Source organism: Chionomys nivalis, chromosome 9 (genome assembly GCF_950005125.1).
Source record: "Chionomys nivalis chromosome 9, mChiNiv1.1, whole genome shotgun sequence".
NCBI lineage: Eukaryota > Metazoa > Chordata > Mammalia > Rodentia > Cricetidae > Chionomys > Chionomys nivalis.
Genome location: NC_080094.1, coordinates 8,713,516 through 8,738,526, shown reverse-complemented (window position 1 = coordinate 8,738,526; position 25,011 = coordinate 8,713,516). Strand labels below are relative to the sequence as shown.

The following is a 25,011-nucleotide window of genomic DNA, read 5'->3' as shown; positions in this document are numbered from 1 at the left end:
AATGCTCTGTCTGATCTAGTCATTCATTCAAGCATCTGTGGACAAGGTGTAATCGTGCCAGGGTGAGACTTGGTACTGAGAGAAGCAATGTTTGTGAGGCGGATTGTTGGGACAGATATTTTAATTCTGTGTTCAGGGAGAGCCCCAAGCCGTCAGTAAACACAGTTAGGCCGATGCTCTGGGATGACTAAGTTGTGGGCTCTGGTTGAATTTACAGAAAGAAGGGAAACTGGCCAGAAAAAGTATCTTTTTGAGAAACGGCCTTGGCCAAAAGGCAAAGAGAATGAACTCCAGGGAGGTAAATCTGCAACTTCAGAGGACCAGGTTAGCTGCCAGTTTTGTTTTGCTCCTCAGCCCTGCAGAGCAGGGAGGGTGTGGCTGCCTGAGGGAAGAGCCAGGAGGCGCCCAGACACCAGATCCGATTGGCTCCTATAGTCAGCCCTCAGAGTTTGCATTTCATGTTAAGTGTACCAAACCCTTTGCCAGAGTTAAAACAGGAACTTCCTGGCCTGACCCGTTTTGCACAGAATGTTCTAGCAACAGAGCTAGTGAACACCTGTCATTCCAGAACTCCAGAGACTAAGACAGGAGAACTGTAAGTTCAAAGTCAGCCTAGGTTGCATTCAGAGAATCTGTCTAAAACTGAAGAACATTCTAGGGGGCTGGGATAATTAGGAGTGAGGGGCTATCATCCTGTCCTAGGGGACAGTACAGCTGCCCATCTGAGCAGAGGAAGCATGGAAGGGAACCGGTCTCATGAGTCCGTCACTGAGACAAAGAACTGACAGGGTTGGTTCATTTGCTCGCTGTCCTGGAGCTAAGGTTTTTTGTGGCCAGATTCACACAATGGCTAGGGGCGGAATTAGAAAATTGGTGGGATTAGAAAATTAGTTTGATCTTCAAGCCAAAAATCAACAAAAAGATCCTACAGAGTGTCACTCCCCCCACCCCAACCCACCACCCCCACCTTGGCAGCATTGTAACCATTCTTTTTGCTAAGCAAGTGTTCATAAGAATGAATTTGCCACTCATCTGCTTATAGCCAGATTTGCACGTGATGCCCAACTCATTAAACAATCCGTCGACAGCGAGAGAGACGGTGAGAGAGACGGAGCTTCATTATGCGCCCAGCCACCCAGGTTCTGGCTGCCTTTCCGTGCTCACCTCTGCTGTCGGTGGCAAACAGAACCGCTTGGATCAAGTGAACAATTTTAAATGTTTAATATTAAAATGTGGTTTCGAGAAACTCCTTGGAACCCTCAGCCATTGTTAAGATACACTCCCTTTGACAGGTGCGCCGGCGCTTTTTTTTGTCCTGAGGCTTTTCAACGTGTTATTTTATCGGGTGCATGAGATTTAGTCTATTCTGTGGAGGCAAACAGACAAAAAGGGTCTCTCAGCACGAGTTACTCTGCTGTAAAGGTTATAGTAAACATGTCAATGCCTAATTAAGCAGAAAATTTTATCTGGATTGTGGGGGAGGAGTGTGCTGTCTCCGACTTTTCTTCTGGGGACTCCATTTAGAAGGACAAAGTAGATTGTGAGGTTGAATGGGTCTTTAGGAAGCTCAGCACCAAATGCCAGCAGGGGGCAAAAATAAGGAAAAATGGGAAGAATGGAAAATGACCATATTGGTTGGCAGGGGGGTGTGTGTGTATGTGCACGCGTGTGCACGCGCACGTGCATGCATGCTTTTCATTCTCTCTGTGATCGTACTACCCATAAGCATGGTGGCAGTATGTTATAGCCTGGAGAATCATGAATGATGTTGTTTTCTTGGTATTTGTTCCAGAATCAGAACACCCATTTCCTTTACAAAAGTGGCCAAGTTTATTTCGTAAAGTTTGCCTGATTTCACTCACAAATGTGAGATCATTTCGCCAAGAGTGGTGGCTCATGCTGACAACGCCAGCACTGAGGCAGGAGGATTGTGAAGACTCACAACCCCCTTGGGGCTACAAAACGACATTCAAAAGGAACAGCAGCAGCCAAGTGGCCCACATTTGATGGCTAAAATGGATCTGATTTTGGAAGTATCTTTCATATCTCAGGAAACTTTTATTTTTTTAATAATTAAGAACTTTCTCGTTGACCGTAATCATGGAATACCTCTTTAGAATGCTTACATTTGTCTTGAGGGAAGAGAAGAGGATGTCAATCACAGGGAGGGTCTGGCCTGATGTGGGCATTCGGTTGTTTCAAAATGCAGTTTTCCTGCAAGAAGTGGCCATTTATTAATGGTTGCTTGGCTGGATTGGATAGTTTTCCTTTCTTCCAATCAATTTTTGGCACTAGAGACCAGCAACACCAATTTAATGAAAAATCTGCTTGTCAGTTTGCTGGGGAAGCAAAAAAGCACCTCGCCAATAATAATAAAATAACAAACGCAACCATAAAACGCATGGCCAGACTGAACTTTTGCATTTTATCTTGTTTTATGGACGCCTACCCTCAAAGCCATAGGCCCTTGTCTTCAGCATTCCCACAGTCCTTTCTCTAGCTGCTTAAAGACCGACCAAATTTCACTGCTGCCCTGGGAAGATTTTTTTATTCATTAAGTTGGCGTCGGAAGGAAGGAGAATGGCCTGCACAAAATAATGGATTCTTGTGACAAACAGCAGTGGGTTTTGTGGGGACCCTGCAGGCTCTGCAACTTTCTGTTTTTTTTTTTTAAGCCTCAGTCTCCAGACCTCTAAAAAACTAAACAGATGACAGCACGTACTGTATGTGGATGTTAGATAAACACGAAAGGACATGCTCAGAGGCTGGAAAGATGGTTCAGTGGTCGCTGCATACGCATGAGGACCAGAGCTTAGTGAGCAAGCAACCACATACATGTCAGGCAGATGTGACAGCCTGCCTATCACCCCAGCATTCAGGAGGTAGATACAGGGGACCCACAGAGCAAGTTAGATGGATAAACTAGCTGAATGAACCAGCTCTGGGCTCACGTGAGAGGGAAATCCTGCCTCACTCTGTAATAAGGAAGGGAGGCTCCGAGGGAGGGGAGGCTCTGAGGAGGTCCTGCATCAATCTCTAACCTCCACATGAGGCTGCACATGTGCCCACACACATGTAAACATGCATACATGCACACACCAAAATGATTTGTAGTGATTTACCTGGGTGCCAGAGAAGAATAATTTCTCAATTAAAATTCTTCATCTTCACAACAGCAACAGCTTTGATACCTGACTACAGACCCCTCCTTCCTCAGGCCCTTCTCTTTGAACTCTCTCTGCTGGCCTTCAGTGCAGGGGCACCTCGCGTCCAAGCTGGAGTTTTAGTGGATGGGAAGAAGAGAACCTAGTCTAGGGTTTGTGTTTTGTTTTGTTGTTTTTTTTCCTGCCATCAAGAGGGAGAGTGATGTTTCTGAGGAAAACATTGCATTAAGGCCATGCTAACCCTGCAGATTTGAAGCTGGGTCTCTTTTGCATGGAGACATCTTTGGTTGCCGTTTATCTGTGTGCCTCTGAAAGGCCAGGTGGAGAAAATGAACCTATGGGCATAAACAGCCACATTCCCTGTCGGCCCTGATGGATATTTGTCCATTAATTCTCTTTTGCACCCTCTCTCTCGTGCCTTCATTTTCCCTATGCAATTACTGGCCCTCGGTCCTCTCAGAGAAGGGAAAGCATGCATTCCCCAATAGCATTTTACATCCACAAATCAACTCTATAATTGGCACCTCATGACGGGTACCCACAAATCACAGTGCATTTGAAATTACAGGAACAAGATCAAGAGAGTATTTTTAGCTGTGTCTGGGAAGGTCTTCATAAACCCGTATGAGAGTAATAAACTAGCCCCCAAACCCCCATTCTAACACCGTTCCCCATTATTTTTAAATCATTGTATTTGCTGAGCTTACATAATTTTTTAGCCATTGGTAGGAGAATGTATTTGCATACTCCGTGGTCTCTCTCCCAGCAACTCTCTATAAATAAAAATGTTACAACAGAAAGACACAGGCTATCAAGGATACAATGGCTAAGCATCCGGGTTCCTCTTTAGACGGATGTATGTTGATGCTCCCAAGTGCCTTGGGACTGTTTGCCACTGATGTGCCAAGGGCCAAGCTAACTTTCTTAGGAGCCAACACGCTCCTGTGCTGCGATGCTGGTAGGATTTGCATTTTGATCTAGATTTCCTGACAGCCACACACATGAATTTAGCCACTGCCTCATTATAGGAATATCTGAATGATATTTGACCCCGTAATGGTTAACTCATGATAGTATCCACTCATAGAGAATTGTGGTCTTGCCAAATTAAAAAGAAACAGTCAATGGATAGCATGGAAGACATCCTTTGGGGTCTGGGGGTGTATTCGGTTGCCATAGTGTTTGCCTAGCATGCGTAAAAGCTGGGTTCCATCCACAGCACCACAGGAACTGAGTGTGATGGTGCCCGCTTGTAATCTCAGCACTGGGGAGTTAGAGGCAAGAGGATCAAGGGTTCACACTCTGCAACATAACAGATTTGAGGCCAGCCCGGGCGACATGAGGCCCTGTTCCTAATTTAAAATGTATCACTTGTCTTTTTCCCTGCTTCTGTTTTTTACCAGCTTGTGACTGGTGAAAGTATAGATTAAATTGCTATTCAGTTCAGCCTGGGTAAGTGGGGACACGGGGACAGACTCCGAGAGCCGTTAGGTTTAGTTCATCTCTCTATATCTCTTGCAGGCTATGCCCAGGAGGAAGTTCTGAAAGAAGAGGAGGAAATAAAGGAGGAAGAGGAAGAGGAGGAAGACAGTGGTTCGGTGGCTCAGCATCAGGGCAGTAATGACACGGGGACAGATGAGGAACTAGAAACAGTCCCGGATCAGAAAGGCTACTTCAGCTGCCAGAACTCGCCAGGGAGTCACCTGTCCAACCAGGACGCAGAAAATGAATCTCTTCTGAGTGATGCCAGCGACCAGGTGTCAGACATCAAGAGCATCTGTGGCCGAGATGCCTCGGACAAGAAAGCAAACGCTCACCCCAAGCTTCCGAGCGAACCCCATAACTGCATGGATAAAATGACAGCCGTCTATGCCAACATCCTGTCAGATTCCTACTGGTCAGGCCTGGGCCTTGGCTTCAAATTATCCAACAGCGAGAGACGGAATTGTGACACCCGCAATGGCAGCAGCAAGAATGATTTTGATTGGCACCAAGATGCCCTGTCCAAAAGCCTCCAGCAGAACTTGCCTTCCCGGTCCGTCTCTAAGCCCAGCCTATTCAGCTCCGTGCAGCTGTACCGGCAGAGCAGTAAGATGTGCGGCTCCGTGTTCACCGGGGCCAGCAGGTTCCGCTGCAGGCAATGCAGCGCTGCCTACGACACTCTGGTGGAGCTGACCGTCCACATGAATGAGACAGGCCACTATCAAGATGACAACCGCAAAAAAGATAAGCTCCGACCCACGAGCTACTCAAAGCCCCGGAAAAGGGCGTTCCAGGACATGGACAAAGAGGACGCGCAGAAGGTTCTGAAATGCATGTTTTGCGGCGACTCCTTTGATTCTCTGCAAGACCTGAGCGTCCATATGATAAAGACGAAACATTACCAAAAAGTGCCTTTGAAGGAACCGGTACCAACCATTTCCTCTAAAATGGTCACACCAGCCAAGAAGCGTGTTTTTGACATCAACAGGCCTTGCTCCCCTGACTCCACCACGGGGACACAGGCAGAATCGTTTTCTTCCCAGAAAAACCCCAACCTGCAGCTGCCCTCCAACAGCCGCTACGGCTACCAAAACGGAGCCAGCTACACCTGGCAGTTCGAGGCCTGCAAGTCGCAGATCTTAAAGTGTATGGAGTGTGGCAGTTCCCATGACACCTTGCAGCAGCTCACCACCCACATGATGGTCACAGGTCACTTTCTCAAAGTCACCAGCTCTGCCTCCAAGAAAGGCAAGCAGCTGGTTTTGGACCCGCTGGCCGTGGAGAAAATGCAGTCGCTGTCTGAGACCCCAAACAGCGAGTCTCTGGGCGCTAAGCCGTCAAGTAACTCTGCCTCTGACTGCGCAGCCTCTAGCACCGAGTTAAAGAAAGAGAGCAAGAAGGAGAAGGCAGAGGAGATCAACGAAGACGAGCAAGGGGCAAAAGGCGAGGAATATGAAGACCCTCTACAGAAACCTCTCGACCCCACCTTAAAATACCAGTATCTGAGAGAGGAGGATTTGGAAGATGGCTCAAAGGGTGGAGGGGACATCTTAAAGTCACTGGAAAATACTGTAACCACGGCCATCAACAAGGCCCAAAATGGTGCTCCCAGCTGGAGCGCATACCCGAGTATCCATGCAGCCTACCAGCTGTCAGAGGGTGCCAAGCCACCCATGGCAATGGGCTCTCAGATACTGCAAATCAGACCCAACCTCGCCAACAAGCTAAGGCCCATCGCGCCCAAGTGGAAAGTCATGCCGCTTGGCCCTGTGCCCACAAACCTGGCCCTGTACACTCAAGTTAAGAAGGAGACAGAAGACAAAGACGAAGTCGGAAAGGAGTGCGGGAAGGAAAGTCCCCGTGAAGAGGCAACATCTCTCAGTCAGTCTGAGGGGGAGTCTTTCTCCAAAATTGAAACACCCTCAGAATCCAGAAAGGCCGAGCCCTGTCCCCCGAAGGAGGGAGAGAAGCTGCCGAAAGAGAAACCAGAGCCGTTAGAACCTGTATCTTCTCTGAGCAACGGGTGCGCACCGGCTAACCACACTCCGGCCCTGCCTTGCATCAACCCGCTCAGCGCGCTGCAGTCGGTCCTCAACAACCACCTGGGTAAAGCCACTGAGCCTTTGCGCTCTCCTTCCTGCTCCAGCCCCAACTCAAGCACAATCTCTATGTTCCACAAGCCTAGTCTCAGCGCAGTGGACAAACCGGTCCTAAGTCCCTCCTCCACCAGGCCGGCCAGCGTATCGCGACACTACGTGTTTGAGAACAGTGACCAGCCCATTGACCTGACCAAATCCAAAAGCAAGAGGGCCGAGTCCTCGCAAGCACAATCCTGCACGTCCCCACCTCAGAAGCATGCTCTCTGTGACATTGCCGATATGGTCAAGGTCCTCCCCAAAGCCACCACCCCTAAGCCAGCTGCTCCCTCGAGGGTCCCACCCATGAAGCTGGAAATGGATGTCAGGCGATTCGAGGATGTTTCTGGCGAAGTCTCGACTTTGCACAAGAGGAAGGGCAGGCAGTCCAACTGGAACCCCCAGCACCTGCTCATCCTGCAGGCGCAGTTCGCCTCGAGCCTCTTCCAGACATCGGAGGGCAAATACCTGCTCTCTGACCTGGGCCCACAGGAGCGGATGCAAATCTCAAAGTTCACGGGACTCTCGATGACCACAATCAGCCACTGGCTGGCCAATGTCAAGTACCAGCTTAGGAAAACAGGGGGGACAAAATTCCTGAAAAATATGGACAAAGGGCACCCCATCTTTTACTGCAGTGACTGTGCCTCCCAGTTCAGAACCCCCTCTACTTACATCAGCCACTTAGAGTCTCACCTGGGCTTCCAAATGAAGGACATGACGCGGATGGCAGCTGACCAGCCGAGCAAGGCGGAGCAGGAGATCTCCCGGGTGTCGTCGGCCCAGAGGTCTCCGGAAACAGTAGCCGGTGAAGAGGACACAGACTCTAAATTCAAATGTAAGTTGTGCAGCCGGACATTTGTGAGCAAACACGCGGTAAAACTCCACCTAAGCAAAACGCACAGCAAGTCGCCTGAGCACCATTCTCAGTTTGTAACAGACGTGGATGAAGAATAGCTGCGCAGGTACGGGTTTGCTCCCAGGTGATGGTGACCATGGCCTTGTGAGGAGCATGCTCAGAGGAGGCAGAGGGTGTCTCCCGAGGTCACGCAGGACCGTAGTTTGCTGGCATAGACTTAATTTTTACAAAAGACAGAACATGAGTGGGTCCCAGCCATTCCCCCATGTCCTTCAGGTTAGTGGGGAAGTAGATAGAATGCGTCTGAAAGAGGTGAGGCTCGTGTTTGCTTACAGAGCTGTGGGACACACAATTCCCTTAGCATCCTGAAGCCCGACCTCCAAGAGGACTAGATTCCGTTCTGCCGTCTGCCTTCTCACGGCAATGCTAAGATAGGAGGCGAGGTGAGCACTCAAGTGAAGATGGAAGACTTATTAGGGCCCATCATATACAGAGATAGCTTACTCAGTTCACGAATGGCTTAATGTTATCTTTATGGTCCTTGCAAGGAATACATTCTCTAGCTAACTTCTATCAATGGTACCTTTCCACTTCTTCCCTGTTTCTTTCCCACATTCATTTTCCTACAGAAGAGCAGGTGCCCCTTAAGGGGAAGCGTTGGGATGCACTGTTCTCTATGGAACAGGGAGATGAGGTTAGAGGAGACTTTCGTTCCTCTCTCACCTTTTGGTTTTCTTTAGGATAAACTCGGGGTCGAGTCCACCATTAACAGACAGATGCAAAGCATCCCCGAGAGTTTATTTTGTGTATAGAGATGGATAGCTTGTAACCCGCATATGGTTAAGGACATCGGATCCATCCCACAGCTTCAAGGTCATTTTTTATTGGGCTAGAGGGCAGTTAGGTAGCAAAACACTTGCCCAGTATGCCGAAGGTCCTGGGTTCAAGTCCCAGTGTTGAAAGGAGAAACGAAAAGAATTTGTACGGTATATCATAGGAGTTCATGTCTTGTATAGTTACCAGTAACCAAGTTACTTATGTCACCTCCAGGAGAAAGGACAGAGACCAAAGGCAGATGCTTTAGCAGATCAGTCCCATAGGCTGTTTTCAAATGTTGAGCATAAGCAAGGCTGGATGTCAACAACCCTCCCTCATGGGACTCCTAAGCTTCCTTTTCTCTACCCTCCAGCATGACACTCCCACACTCTAAGGACCCCAATACATATTTAGATTGACCTTTGCCTGGGGTTACACCCCAACACGAGGACCCAACATAAACGAAAGCTTCTGCTTTTTCCAGCCCAGCTTATATCCACAGCATTGCTCTTAATTCATTCATGGCAAAGTCTGGAAAGCTGGTAATGGCCTATTGTATGAATCCCCACCGCCCCCTATTTTCAAAGCATTTACTTTACACGGGGGCGGGGGGGTGGCTTCAGGTCAAGCTTTGCAGCTGTGAGCAGTAAGGGAGTTCCCAGTAGAGCAGGGTCCTTATCCGGCAAGGCTCTGAGTGCACCGCCCAGGGGCAGAGAAGTTCTTGTATGAGGGCGGTTAAGACAAAAAACAAGGAAACACATGCATCCATGCTTCTGATTTGGGTGGGCTCCAGCGAAGGCCACCCCTGTTGTTTGCATGCTTTTACCATGAAAATTAAATGTTCCGGGCAGATTCATCTCCGGGTTTCCAAGCATGATTGTACGTCTTCCCTTACTGAATGGAACGCTGTTCTGCATCTGTCGAACCCACACGTGAGCTCGGGGTTCTGCCTCATGCTATTTATTTGCCATATCACATTTTAACTTTTTATGTAATTAGCCACTATGCTCTTCTGGACCTTAAAAAGAAAAAAAGGTGGACATACATACAGTACCTAGAGACAAGAAGTGTGTTTCAGATCTAACAACTGTGGGTCCAAACCACAGTGAAGAGAACAAACAGGTGATGTTTATTTTGTGCTATAATAAAGACCAATTTTCCACCTGTTAGGTCTGTAATCATTTTTTAACTGCGATATGGAAATAGGGAGAAGGGAGGAAAAGGAGGGTTTCATCCAGCCTGAGTCAGAATCTGAAGAGTGCACTATTTGTTCTAGAGAAGTGAAAAGCAACCGATAATTCGGGGAATATACACAATATATATGTTTGTAAATCCAAAATCCACATGGGTAAGATCGCTCTTTTTGCATCTGTCCACATTTGTAAAGAACAAATACTTCTAATTTAAGGCAGTTTGATCATTACAGAGAGTAGCAAGGCTCTGGCTTCATGCATTCACTGTGATGCTGGGATGCCAGACCAGGCTGATGTCAGAGGTTTGGAGTCATTCCGTCCAATGGGAGTGTCTCACGTGTGTTGAAGAGAGAATGTGGATGCTGGGTGTATTTGTGTTTGAGGGAAACCATTCTAGTTTGCTTAAGTGTTTGCCCCCATGGGTGACGAGGCGGTGTCTTGGAGCTTGGCTCATCTGGAAAGAGCACTCAAGGGGAGCTGTTCACGGAAGCCCCGCCCACTTCTTAGAGCTTATGCTTATGATAGTTTGTTTTTGCTGTTTTTTCTTAATTTTATCACTTTATTATCAAAGAAAAAAGCTTGACGGTCTTAATGACCACAGGATTCTAATGCCATCTGGAATTCTGATCTTAGCTGATATGGAGGACGGCGCAATGTATGAAAATGACGTTGTATTTTGGGAAAACGTGAGGGTATGATGGGGTAGTCTAGAGATTACCACGTCTAGGTGTTTCTAAACAACATGAATTCCAACCTGAATCTTCTTTCCTCTCGTGGGCCTGCCTTAAATCCTGTGAGCACCCCGCCAAGTAGCAAAGTCAGTGCTCACTTAAGGTTCCTTAGAAAGTATTAAACAGGCACCCCCTCTTTTAGGATGCAAGTCATCTAAAACAATCACAGAATGTATTTGTATACGCCTTTAAAAGTCTCTTGCTCTTGACTAGAAATTAAACAGAGAGTAAATCACTGAGTCTCAAATGCATAAGGGCTTCAAATTATAGTCATTACCACGTAATATAGTGTACGCATTTAACAGTACACCTAACCTTGAGATGGCTGACAGAAATGTATTCTCCTCCAACAAGCTACCTGCCACCTCTGTTATGGATGGCTTGATGGGAATGTATGTTCGGGGCGAATAGCATGGAAGGCTGCCAGATACGATAAAGGATGGACGTCTAATCCAGTTGAACTTGCCCTTCAGATAAATCACGGAGTCTTAGTATAGCTGTGTCCCAAATAACATGCGGACCATAGTTTTATCTTCAAAAAGAAGTCGTTGTTTACACGAGATCCATTTTTTTAACATGGAAACCTGTAATTCTGTCCTTATTAATCACGTAGATTACATACCAATCTAGGAAGAGCCCAACAGGCTGGAGTCAGTGAGGCCTGTAAGAGGTACACGCTGTTGCTCCGTTCATTAAAGAAAGTCCCTTCTTTACACTCCTCCTCCCTCAGCAAATGCTGGTCGTGTTTCACCTGCACCCCATTCTATTTAGTGATAGCGCGTAGCTATGAGCCGGCAGGAACACCAATTACAATAGCAAACTGCTGGGATTTGTAGCAATGGCTTCACAGGCATCCCTTCACGGTAGTCTCACAAACAGTCCTCTAAAGTGTGGGTGAGCCAAAGAAATAATGGCACAGGCACAGTGAGTACTGCATCCCCCAAAGTCCCACCACGTCTGACCTTCATTTATGCATTAGCTCAAATCAAGAAGGCCATTGGCCCACGGCAAACATGGTAGTGATCCCAGGAAATAAAATAATGGCCAAAACGAGGCTCTGCCATGGAGGCCAGAGGTAGGCATGCAGACAGCAACTCATGGGGAGCTGCTGAATGGAGTGCACAGGGAAGGGGGACTTTCCCCGTTCCAGGGTAACAGAGATGAGGAGCACTCATTCTGGGGAGGATTTGGATGCTCAGGTCATCCCCCCCACACCCGGCTTCTAATGTCATCTCATCACCATGCTGAACCCTGTTTTATTTGTAAGATGGGGACATTAAAGCCTGCCAATAGGAAGGATTTGAGAATTGCCTAAGTGCATGGGATCTCCCTGCGGAACACCTGGTATTCAGTCAGCCCACAGAAGGAAGTCCTGCAGAATCTGCACAGCCCTTCTCTGTCCTGAAGCCTCACTAGAAGCACCTAGACTCGTCAGTCCTCTCAGCTGACTGACTCGTGGCCAGATAGCTGTTCCCCTTGCAAATGTCAGCCTTTGAGTGTGGTAGTAACAACACGGCTATCGTCTATTGGCCTCTTCCTAGGAGTCAGGAGTGGCTACACTCGGCACCCTCATTTTGAAGAAAGGAAAGTCTCAGTGAATAGGTCCCTCCATACACACACAGTCAGCAAAGGTGGAAGCCCCAGCCTCAAGCACCACACATCTAATCCAATGCTCCTCTGCTATCTTCTGCCCTTGGTCTCCTCCTGCTCGCCTGAGCTGAGGCTCCACTGAATGACTGACAGACAATGCAGGGGAAAAGCTGGAACATGAGGGTAAGAGGTGTGCCAAAACAAAGGTTCCCCAAGGCTTCTGGGAAACTCCAGCTGTAAACAGATGAACCGTGATGGCCAAAGGGCAGAGATGCATCATGGGAAACGTGTCCTAAAGCAATTTCACTATTGTGTGGACATCACAGAATGAGCACAGACAGCCTTGGTGTCACTGAGTGCCGGATCTCAGGAAACCATCGTGATACACGGAGTCAGATGTTGACCAAAACAGAAATATTACACAGAAATATGGGGACCTAGGGATGAGCCGTGGGGTAAAGTGGGCCTCCTACTTCCTGTCATCTTAATTCCTCCATTTAGTTGTATGATAAGCATTTGTATAAAGTATCTAACTAAGACATTACCCCAATCCACATAGGCATATGGATATATCATTTTCACTCTCAGGAATTCATTTTAGGCTAACAAAATAAGATAAGGGTGGTTTGGCCACAGGTGGAGAGAAGATGAGAAACCAGGCCGCAAGGTCATGTAGGAGGCTTTGGTTCTTCTCAAGTAGCAAGAACCAGATGCAGAATCTTTTCTAACTCTCTTTTTCATTTCATTTGAGTGATCTGCCTTACCTCCCCGGGCACGTCACCCCATTGCACTTTCCCCCTCATTTGGACTTCTGAACGCTCAGTCTTGACGTGTGTAATTCGCTGCTTTAATATAGATCAACATTGTTTTAATTTACCCCAGTCTGCCATCACTATCATCTTTTCATTTACCCAGACGTGATTCTGGGTTTCTTTTTTTTTTTTTTTTTTTTTTTCCTTTTGCTAAATTGAAACTCTATGAGCGACAGGGAGTGCAATGTTTTAATTAGCTCATATTTTTTATATGGATTTATGTCTTTAAAATACATTTGTGTAATTCTTCAGCTAAATTAAAAACGTCTTTCTGCAAAAACGAGGAGAGCAAATAAAGAGTAAATTGCGTCATTAGGTTCGGAAGATGCCCGAAGAAGGGGGGAAGCCGGCTGAGGGACACAACACACACAGTTGCAGGGGCTGCTCTCAGAGATCGTTTTGAACTTGCCCTTCATTTAACAAAGTGTTTCTCTATAAAAGCATTAAGGGGGAAAAAAAGGCTTGGGGAGGGATTTTTTTTCAAGGTCCCTCATAAGTAAACAGGCCGTTACCTTCCACGAGCTCATTCTAAAGCAACCTGCCGCAAAACAAAACAGAAAAATACAAGTCGCGATGATAAACCGTTTTCCTCTGCATTTCTCTCTTTGTCTGTTTTTTTTTTAACTATCAAGTTTAAAGCTTTCCACGACGCTTTTTTTTCCTACTTTTATAGGAGACAAGTGACATTCCGTGGTAAATGCGAGAAAAAGCCATGCAGAACTGAGATCTCTCTAATGCATTGACACTAACTTGCCCTCTATTGTTGGAAATGAGCAGGCGCTCATGATTGTTCATCAAACAGCTCCTAATGCTGTGAAGGCATTCAGCTATAATTTCTCCGTGCATTTATAATTACTGTCATAGGCTGCACACCTCGGTGAGCAGATTAAAGCCATAAACTATTTAGCCGCGGCTCTCCGACGAGGGACTTGATTTGTCTGGCAGGAGGGATTTGTTAGGGAGCTTGACACTTCACATAAAAACGACTCAACTTGATGAAGAACAATGCAGTTTGAGCAATGCGGGGATTTTAAATCAGTGGGGACGCCACGCCCCGCAAGAATCCCAGGGCAGTTGTTAAATGATATGTAGGCCAGGGGGGTGCGGGATGCGCTAGGCTACCAAAATAAGAGGATCCATTCTCGCTCAGCGGACTTTTCTCCACTCTGCTCTGGAAGAGTGGAAGTTGGTGGGAGATCCATTTGTAAATGGTGTAGGAGGCAAGGGGGAGGGATGTCAACACCCCCAAGGGACAGGACACTCTGCGGCTAGAGGACATATACACTCAGGATGCCAGGAGTCCATGGGATATCGTTGGGTGGCTTTTCTCCCCGCCTAAAACATTTATGTGTTTGTGCGTGAGAGTTTGTGGGCACATGATATATTCAAAAGTGAAGTGTATCTCCAACAGACTGATTGCATGGCTTCTAGCTATAAAAGTGAACAAAGGTATTTTCTAATTCTGTTATCTTGTAAGTGCTGGTGCTCCTGAACCCGGAGCTGTTAGTATGTGTGAGCTGTCGGCTGCGTGTGTCAGCTTGTCTTGCTGGGAATTGAACTCAGAGCCTTGGACATTCTAAATAAGAACTCCACCTCTGAGATACACTCCCAGGATGTGTGTGTATGTGCATGCACACACGAGAGGAGGGGGAGAGGAAGGGGAGATCATTGTACATGTGATAAGTTTCACAAGAATATTTTCACACACTTTGAATGTGTTCACCCCCTCCCCACCTGCACGCTATTGCCATTCATCTCCCCGATTTTGTATCTTTTGTGATAGCCTGATATATTCCAGGCTGGTCTTGAGCTCACAGACACCCTGTTTCTGCTTACCTCTCTGTGTTTGGATTTCAGATCTGTTTGATAGACTTTTCTATGGACTTCGAACTTAGCATGGAATCATCCTCTACCCACCCACATCTCACAGCCATAAATAAACACAAACTGACTTGAAAGTGTCATTCAGGATCAAGGCCTCTGGAGTACCTATAGATAGTCAGAATTAAGTGCTTGTCCTAAAATATCAGGAAGTGACAAACGCAAGCACCCAAGAGCCAGAGGGAAGCACACGGGTCCAGCAGGCAGGGCACAATGGTGGCAAATTAAAACAGCGAGCCCCACAGCTTTAACATGGGAACAAGGAAGCCCTTGTCTTTGTGGGAAAACATTGCATGTTTACACTGACGAGTTTTATGAGTGTGCTCTGGGTTGGCTGTTATTGTTTTGAACACTCTTCAGGCTAAACATGGGATTCAGAAACCAGATCTTCCACATTACCAGTTTGGCAGGACAGATGAGGCCAGAGGTCCCATTTCCTAGGTTCTTTGTCCCTTCGAGCTCTACATCCCTAGAGCCCCAGTTCCCGCACCGAGGCACCACTTCCAGCTGTGGAAGAACTGTGGGTTGCCCACATGAAACAGAAAAGCAGTATGATTTTCAAGGTGCCAGTCAGCCAGGTTTGCTGAGGACTTGGCCGGGAGAGATCCTGGGATTTGGGCAGTGACCGGAGAGACTCCTAACACGCTGGGCTGAGATGATCACCCAGTGTCCTTTGACAGCTTGCTCCTCCTGCCACAATCCACACCCTCCTCCTGCTTCTCATCTCTCTCCCATAAGGGCACTAGCCCCACTGTGGGTGCAGCTGGTGAAATCAGCTCTAATGATTAAACCCATGCTCTAATCCCAATGATATTTAATCAATGATAATGTCCCTAACACATCTGGGCCAATGATAATCGTTCAGTCCTCACAGTGGATCTGTAAAGCAGATATCATTCCCCTTTTGGAGATAAGAAACCGAAGGCTCATCAGAGAAGGGGCTCCAGGAACCCTGAGATGCACAGAAGCCGGTGGCAGAGCTGTAACACCGCGCCAGGCCCTGGGGAATCTCCCCTCAGGGCTGTTCACACAGCATTCATCCTGCATTCATCCCGACTTCACGTTGGTGCTTCTGAGCTTGGTGCTTCTGAGCTCTGTGTCTTTAAAGTGTGTCACCTCTTTAGGGGCTGATGTTTTAGGTCTGGGTGGCTAAGGGTTGTGGAAGTGACTTGGAGGATAAAACACTGGCCTGGTAAGTGCAAGGACCTGGATCTGATACCCAGAGAGGCAGTGGCCTGTGTCTTTAATCCCCGTGCTCCTGTGAGGAGATGAGAGGCAGGAGCAGGAGATGCTCCAGGAGCCTGTGGGCAGCTGCCCTGTGTGTGTGGCAACTGAGCAAATGATCAAGAGAGTCTGCCTTAGCAGAGGTGAGAGGTGGCCATCCAACCCTCATGTGTGCACACAGCACGCCCACACCCACATTTGCTTACAGAAACATGTATGCGTGAGAGAGTACACAACACACACACACACACACACACCACCACCACCATAAAAAAAAAACTGTATGCACTTCAACACTGTCAACATTATGACAACATACAACATGCTAAAAAATAAAATAGCTAAGATAAAACTGGGTGGCTATACCTCAGAGATCACACCAAGACACTGAAGGCAATAGCCTGCCTGGTTTACACATGAGTGCTGGGGACCAACTCAGGTCTTCATGTTTGCCTGGCAAGCCCTCTCCCCAGTCAAAGACATTGGTGTCTCATTTTACTGATCAGACAAAATAACTGTAGGCTTTGGTCTCGGGACTTGCACACTTCTGTACAATGCTCGCCAGGCCCCTGCCAGGGTGGTAGCACTGGGAGGCTCCTCTCAAACCAAAGCCTTTTCTCTGGGGTTTCCCAAGTAGAGGCAATTTTATTCTCCATCATCACAAATATTAAGAGCCATTTCTATATTAATAACAGAGTTATACTACTATTTTATTTTTTTCAAAAATCCAATGAATATTTATTTGTTGATCATCTGCCTTGTTACAGACCCTAAAGAGGATGCTGGGGACACAAGCCAGTCATGGTGACACTGTACCTCATGGTCCTCCAGTCAGATGACAGTCATCCAATCACAAGTGAACAAAACACACTGATGAGAAATGTCACCAGGGAGAGGTCTGTGTAGCTCTAAGAGTCTCCAGAAGGGCCTTGGACCTGGGAGGGAAGGTTGAGGAGACAGTCAGAGAGGATATGAAGGACAACTGGGTGTTAGTGCCTATAGCAGGAAGTATGGTCCAGATCAGAGGGATTCGTGTGCTGAGGCCTTGTGATGAGAGAGATGGAGGAAAATACAGGAGCCTAAGAGATCAAGAGGGGAGAGGGCGAGAGGATGAGAAGTAAGTTGTGATCCCGTGGGGTCTCCTAATGTTTTTGCCTGTCCCCGCCCATTGCTGGCACCCTCCACTCATTCCGATGGTCATCAAGACGTATAAAATGACACTGATGCTCACAGTCACTGAAATCCCCAAGATCGCAGTCAACAGCAAGGGAGGATGAGGGACCGACTTCCCCCTACTCTAAACACACATTGCTTCTACCGTGTGGCCCTTGTCACCTGTACCGTCCCTTCTTAATCCAATAACTCACTTTTGAATCTGTCTAGTGGGCATCAGATGTCAGCAAGAGCCGCAGTCAGATGCTCATACACACGTAGTAGATTAGAGATGGCTTAGTGGGCTGAAAGCTTGCAGCTTGAGCATGAAAACCTGGGTCCCCTGCAACCACTTTAAAGTCCAGCATAGCAGCATGCATCTGTGACTCCAACACTGGAGAGGCAGAGATAAGCACGTCCTGGGGTTCACCGCCTAGTTAGACTAGCCAAATGGGCAAGTTCAAGGTTCAGGTAGAGATTCTGTGTCAAAATCAAGGTGGAAAGTGGTAGAGGAAGACACCAAGTATCAAAACCTGGTGTGTGCTTGTGGGCATATGTGCATGCACTAAATCATTCATCACTGGGCCTGACTTGAGCTTCTGAAACCTCAAAACCCACCTCTCTGTAACATGCTTTCTCCAAGAAGGCAATGCCTACTTCCACAAGGCCACGCCACCAATAATGCCACTCCGTATTAGTCTATGACACCATTTTCATTCAGACCACCATAAATGGTATAGCCCACAATGGGTTGGACCCTCCTCTCAATTAATAATCAAAACAATCATTCACAGACACTCCTATCAACCAACCAAATCTAGGCAATTCCACAATTAAAGCTTCTCCTCTCAATGGCTCTAGGCTGTATCAAGCTGACAATTAGAGCTAAGATATTTTATTTGACTAATCACTGCTCAAGTAGAATCAGCTAGTCTCTTTTTCACAGGGCCATGATGAAGATTAAAGAGATTGTTGACATCTATAAGCGAGATCATAGTAGGCTCTCAGTGAATCTGAAACATTCTCGACCTGACTCTCGGGGTCTAGGAGAGACTTCAGATTCCTCGTACCTGACCCCAAGTCCCACCGGTACCACTTCTCGCTGATCCTTAGCCGCTTCTTCCCAGATGTGCAACTCATGGTCTAGTCTTCTTGTAAGAGTGCACTCAAAAGACTCAGAATGTCCAGATTGCCGAAGGAACCTGGAGCGGATCGCGGTAGCAGGAAATGAGCTCACAGTCTCACTTCTCATCCCTAAATGTGTACTCCACATTAGGTGAGATGGGGACCCCTTGGCACTGGATCTGGCACACAAACAAGTGACAGATAAACTTGACTTTCTCTAACTCCCCATGCTCCTGGATGCCTCCTCAAACACACAGATCCACTCCCATTCACTTAAGAATTAGATCAAAAGCTAGAATAGATGTGCTACTTGATTTGAATAAATAAGGACATTGTGAATACAGATTTATCGGGAACAGTCCTTGGGGTGGGAAGGAAGTAATGCCCCGGGCAAGGAATGGGGTAGAGTATAAACTGGCATTTCTTTCCATTGCTTTCCATCTCTTTCTGTCTCATTTCCCCCTCTCATTCTGTAGCCAGCTACCTCAGTAAATTCTACTTATTATCCCACAAATTCACTGCTGTCTGAAACATGCTCCAGAAAGGTCTGCATTGAAATTTTCCATTCAGATGATGATGGTAATGATGGTGATGACTTTGATATAGTGCTGATATTAATATGATATGGCAGTGGTTATGATAGTGTTGATGATGATGATGATGATGATGGTAAAGGTGACAAATTTGGTATGATGATAATATAGATATGTTGATATTTATATGGTATGGTAGTGGTGATGATGATATTGGTATGATTATGGTGGTACTGGTATGATGTTGACATTGATACAAGATGGTGGTAATGAATATGGCAATGATGGTGATTATGATAGCATTGAAAGTTACGGTATTTGTATGATGATGGTGGTTACATGAGGAAGAAGATATTAAAAATGATTATGCTGATGTTGACATAATAAAATGTTTGTGGTGGTGATGGTGATAGTGATGAAGATGAGAGGCACCTGGAATGATGGTGTTGATAGCAATGATGAGCGAATGATGGTTATGGTAACTATGGTGATGGCAACTACGATTAGATAGACATGATATATTTGTAGTGATGATGGTGATAGTGATGAACTTTATAGTATTGATAAGACAATAATATTGATATGGATGAGATTATGATGATGGTGGTGATGACTATAGTGATATGAATGTGATGAAAAGTTGATGAGATGGTGGTGGTGATGATGATGATGATGATGTTGATAGATGAGATGATAAAGATGATGTTGGTGATACAAGTGTGATAAGATGATTATTGTGATGATGACAGTGGTGGAGGAGAAGGAGGATATCGATGAGATGGTGGTGGTAGTGGTGTTGATTATCAGGTGACACTGATCAAATGTGGTGACACTCATACAGAGAACTGTGTCTGGCACTGCATTTGGTGTCACTGCTGTCCTTATTTCCATTGACATTGATGGAGGACTCGCATTCATTGAACCTCATTTTGAATCAGTGGCTTTGTCGGTAACAGCAGTTAATACACACCTCTTCTTTTGGTGCTTTCTTTAACAAAAAGAACTGACATACTTTTAAATGATCTCTGAGGAATACATAGAGACTCTAAGATCATTCACAAATTTAACTTTGAAGAAACAGAAATTGCTCTTTAAGAAGTAAGAATAAGGTAAAACCCTGGGCACAGTAAAGTCTACCTATAAAGGATTCCATGGAGATGTCCAGGGATTCCTGATACTGTGTGTGTGTGTGTGTGTGTGTGTGTGTGTGTGTGTGTGTGTGTGTGTGTTGAAACACAAGAGAAGCCCCTGTATTTCCCTTTCATGGACACCACCTCACCATACATGGGACCTACTCTGTCCTTGGACCCTGAAAAATGGAGCAGGACAGCCCTTCACCAGCAAAGTTGATGTGAATTATAGAGCCCAGCCCTGACTTACCAAAGGCCAAGCGGGGAGTGTGGTGTGGTAGGGTCCGTGTGTGCACAGCCTCAGTCTCTCCGTTAAACTCTCTAAGGACACAACTATGATGACACCAAACTCCAGGTGATGAAACAGACCCCAGAGAGGTGTAATGATGAGCCGATGATGGTGATGGTACCTATGGTGATGGCAGCTATGGTGAGATAGACATGATATATTTGTGGTAAGACTAAACAGGTAGGACATGAAGGGCTAGAATCAAGGATGGACCAGAGTTACAATCTTTCTCTTCTTGGTCAAATTCTCTCAAGAGCTTACTACACAGAAGTGTGTGGCGTACACATGCTTGTTACTCTCAGGGGAGAAGTGAACAGGGTGGGAAGAATATTGCAAACCCTCCAAAGCCCAGATGTATGGCACAGACAACCTTCTACCGTCCTAGGTCTGTAGCAGATTAGGTCTCTAGGTATTCTTGGCTTTATCTGGTATTGGCATTTTTTTCATCGATGAGAAAAAAAATATGTTTCAGGTTATATTATTTTCAATGCTACATTACTCGATTTCACAGTCAAATAATTCTATTTTTGCTTACCAGAGGGCTGTGTCCTGTCTAATTGTTTGTGGCTGCTTCCTTCCCACTTATTTGCTGGGGCCTTCACTTTACCCCTTTGCTGCCTTCCTTTGGATTCTCTTGGGTGCTGTAACCATGGTGATGGGTCCCTGTTTGATCATCTTTGCTCTGCCTTAGGAGTTGAAGAACCAATCAGTACCGCTCCATCCCTCAGTCAGAAGAGGATGGCAAACAGGAGGGCTCTATGCGTGGAGAGGAGAGCCCATCAGTCAGCTCAGGAGGTGGAATTCTTGCTGACTAGAATCCTCAGCAGGAACTGTAGGCCAGCTAAGTCGGGGGAAAGAGCACAGAGTCAAGAAACTGGAACGTTGGGCTGACTCTCTGCTTGCTTCCTGAGGACCTTGAGCGACCACCTCTATGGTCACCTCTAGAATACAGATGCTCCTCCTGTCATGTGACTATACAAAGGCCAAACTTATAGGTCACCGAGAAGATAAAATCAGAGCAAAGTACAAAGTATCTGCATAGGAAAGCAACTGGTGTCCAGGACCCTCAGTTAGCAACCTGTCCTCAGACTGAGGCGCTGGCTCAGCTGGTCATGTGCTTGCCTCATAAGCTCGAGACTCTTGGTTCAGACCCAAGAACTCAGGCTTTAAAAGCTGTGAATGGTCAGGTAGAGACAGACAGATGCCAGTCTACTTGGTAAGGTCCATGCCAGAAAGAACTTGGTCTCAAAAACAAAGAGGATTTCTGGACAGTAGTGGTGTATGCCTTTAATCCCAGCACTCAGGAGGTAGAAGGAGGAAGATCTCTGTGAGTTTGAGACCAGCTTGGTCTACAGAGTTGCAGGACAGCCAAGGATATGCAGAGAAACCCTGTCTCAAATACTTTTTTAAAAGGTAGACAGTGCATGAGAAAATGCACCAGGTGTCATACCCACTGCATGTGTGTGCATCCACAGACAGACACACGCACATGCACACACACATACATGCATGCACACATCCTCAAAGTTCTTGAGATTGACCCTTAGCCCTAGAATGTAGGTTGGTGGTGCTGTCTACCAATTTTAATCACAGTAAGATCAGCGATGTGGCATGACAAACCAAATCACACCTCCTGCCTCCATGATTTTCATCTGATAAAGACAAGCACACATGCCTGGTGTGTGCTGGGGATTTGACTGGAGCTAGGACTTCAGAGATGAACAGTGTAGAGACTGAATCCACCCACAACATGTTCTCAGCACACACAGGAGACAGACCCTACCAAGAGCTAACCTGTGCTCACACAGAATAGAGTCCACCAAGAGCTAACCTGTGCTCACACAGAACAGAGCCCACCAAGAGCTAACCTGTGCTCACACAGAACAGAGCCCACCAAGAGCTAACCAATGCTCGCACAGAAAATAGGCCCCAGCAAGTGCTAACCTGTGCTCGGCACTGTAACAGAGTAGACACCAAGTCAGGAGATGAGAAGAGAGGCTGGATCTAGGATGATGACACAGACACCATGGCTCCTAGCTGTTGACTACATGTTTTCTTGGTCCCATGGAGGCAGATGCTCATCTGGGTTTTGCTTTGTTCAAACAGCAGAGCAGGGTTTCCTTGGAGCTGGGCGTGGGACCGGAGTGAGCACTGTAGCAGATGCTCGCCTGAGCCTCAGTTTACCTCTCATGCCCCCTGTACACACTCTCATTGAAGCCTAGGGCAGGGCATGTGCCAGGCTGGCTCAGGATGGTATTTGTTAGAATCCAGACTACCCTATAAAAATAGGAAGGAAGGGAGAAAGAGAGGGTGTGGTGAACATAGTTTCCTTTTGATACCACTCATGCCTAAAATGAACAATGTCCTCTACAGACAGATTGACAGACAAAGGTGTAAGACATTTAGTGTAGTGCCCAGCACACAAGAGTTGTCTGGTGAAAGTGTCCTCGGGCTCTAAAGAGCCCAGGACAGCATGAGGAAGGGACAAACATTTCCAGAGCACCATATAAATTATTTGTCCAGGAGACTGATGCTCTGCCATGAGGTTTGTACATCCGGGTTAAGAAATGTCTTTCTGGATCAGACTTGGAGGGAAATGCCTATAGCTTCTGAGGCCAGAAACACAGTAGGACCAAAAGGAAAAAGGAAAGGAGGGAGAGATAGACAATAGAGGGAAAGGGGAAGGAAGAGAGAGGAGAGGGGAAAAGAAGATGGAGGGAAAGCCAAAGGATGGGATGGAGAAGGAAAGGGAGAAAGAGGGGGAGGAAGGGAGAGGGGGAAGAAGGGAAGAAAGAAGGAAGGGAAGGGAGGGAAGAAGTAAAGGGAGCAAGGAAAGGGAGGGTGAAGAAAAGGAGTGAGGAAGAGAAGGAGGGAGAGAGAGAAGAAAGGAGGAAATGAAGCCTCGCATTCGAATCAAGGGACCATCAGGTGATAAGAACACTAATAACTAACACTAATTGAGTAAATAAATAAGTGACCATTTCCAGGGCACTTAGGAGACACTGAGGAAAAAAAGGACAGTTCAAGGAACTGGGAGAGGATGCTTTAGACCCGAACCAGTGCGGCAAACGAAGGAAGCCGACTAGGAGTCGAGCATGTGGCGGATTGGGGATAGAGCATCCTGGACGAGGAAAGAAGAACAGGGTGATGCAGTCTCAGGTGACATAGGCTTCGGGGGCATAGGCTTCAGGGGGCATAGCATGGGACAAGTCAGGGCTGCATGGAGAACTTTGGATTGCCCTGATCCCACAGACAACCACTCGCGATGTTAACGAAGACTCAATCTTCTTTCTTTCTTCAAAGTTTACAATGGATAATGTGTGGGATGGGTGAGAAGAGTTAAAACAGGCATGAGACAGCAATGAGAGGTGGATGGGGGCTGGCAAGGCAATTTCAGAGCCTTGGGTTGCAATGATGGCATGGAGGCCGCGACCCATGGGAAGAAGCGTATGAGGACTTGCGGGTCGTTCAGAACACACAGGAAGGGAAGGAACAGCAAATCAGAGACAGCAGCAGAGGGGATCAGCCCTATGGGCATCCTCATCTGAGATGTGAGCGGATTTGAGAATCAGGATACAGAGGGCCTCCCTCCATCTTCAGGCACCAGCCCAGGTCCCAATCACACCTTTCCTGGCCCTGAACCAGAAGAGTTCATGGTAATCAAAGGAACACATTCCTCTTCTGCCTCCCGGGAACTTCAAAGTACAAATGAGAGGTCTCTGGGTGCTGCCTCCCTAGTTTCCATCCTAATTGAACCCCTCTTTCTCTGTCTGCCTCCCTCCTTTGAACACCACGACCAGAGAGTCCCAATTTGGGGTGGGGGAAGGATGGAGATTTCCTTGCAAGCTGAACTGGAGTCACACACTGTTTCTCACGGAATGATTTAATGTCCTTTTCAGCGTGCCCATGACAGCTGAAATATCCCCTAATGACTCAGTTTGGCGGCAGAGTTCCGTGGATCCCAGGAAAGCTGATGCGGGTGTCAAATGTCAATACATGAGAGATCAGTAATTGTAGCAGCTTGACGCTGAAACAAGCCAGGGAATGGTGGCAAGGTCGCAAGGTCATAGAAGGTTGACACAGTGTAAGCACCCAAGAGCCTCTGGAGTCAACCAGACAAAGATGTGTCCCGTCTTTCCTTCCCCTGTGCCTGTCCCTTCTTCATCTTTACCGCACCCATTCCCTCCAGGTAGGCACGGTACATACTGCTGTCCAAAGTCCTCAGACTGTTTTTCTATGCAGAACCAACATGGCCTTGGGTCTCCCGGTGTCTCCAGAAGCTCTTTTTGGTCTTACTCTTTCAAGGCTACTTGGCCTTGGCCAGAAATCACAATTCTTTTCGGCTCCACTTGCTTCCCGATAGAGTGATTTAAACGGGAAAGATCTATGTCAAGGATCCAAGAGTGTCCCTAACAATGTGGGGAAAGGCCCTCCTATCAATATACCACTTGTGGTCTCGCACTTTGACAAGCCTGGGTGAACTGGAGGCACCCGCAGAACTCCCAGAAGCATTTACTTAAGTACTCAGCGAGTTCCTCCGGCACACCTTATCAAGCTGTGACCTCTGAGACTCTGGGTTACCAGGTCAAAAACACACATCCCCCTCTGTCCTCCAGCTAATTTTCAAATTATATATATCATGGTAAAGAGGCCCTCATGGTGAGCCTTACAGGCTCTTTTCAAGATCTTAAATAGGGAATTATAACTGAATACCAGCGATTGCCTATAAATCTCAGGAAGCACCATGCTGTCTGTGACCACGGGGCCTTCACTGGGAACAACAGCAAGGTACCAAAAGAAGAGGGGATCAGGAAGGGTGGGGGAATTTTTAAGAGAGGAGCTTGCAATCCCCGAATCATGAATTGTCTGAGTTTTCACGGAGCCAGGGGGTTTAT

General features: G+C 46.9%; 1 protein-coding gene across 3 annotated transcripts in view; it reads left to right on the top strand.

The window, feature by feature from the left end:
* Tshz2 (teashirt zinc finger homeobox 2) overlaps positions 1-25,011 on the top strand; it is a 431,464-nt gene that overhangs the window by 248,536 nt on the left and 157,917 nt on the right. Inside the window, exon 2 of one of the 3 annotated variants that reach the window (XM_057780900.1) lies at positions 4,686-7,619. In XM_057780900.1, coding sequence (XP_057636883.1) covers positions 4,686-7,619 — 2,934 coding nt within the window. Of the gene's footprint in view, positions 1-4,685; positions 9,606-25,011 lie in introns of those variants that run through there. The other 2 variants (XM_057780899.1, XM_057780898.1) reach the window with 2 other exon arrangements.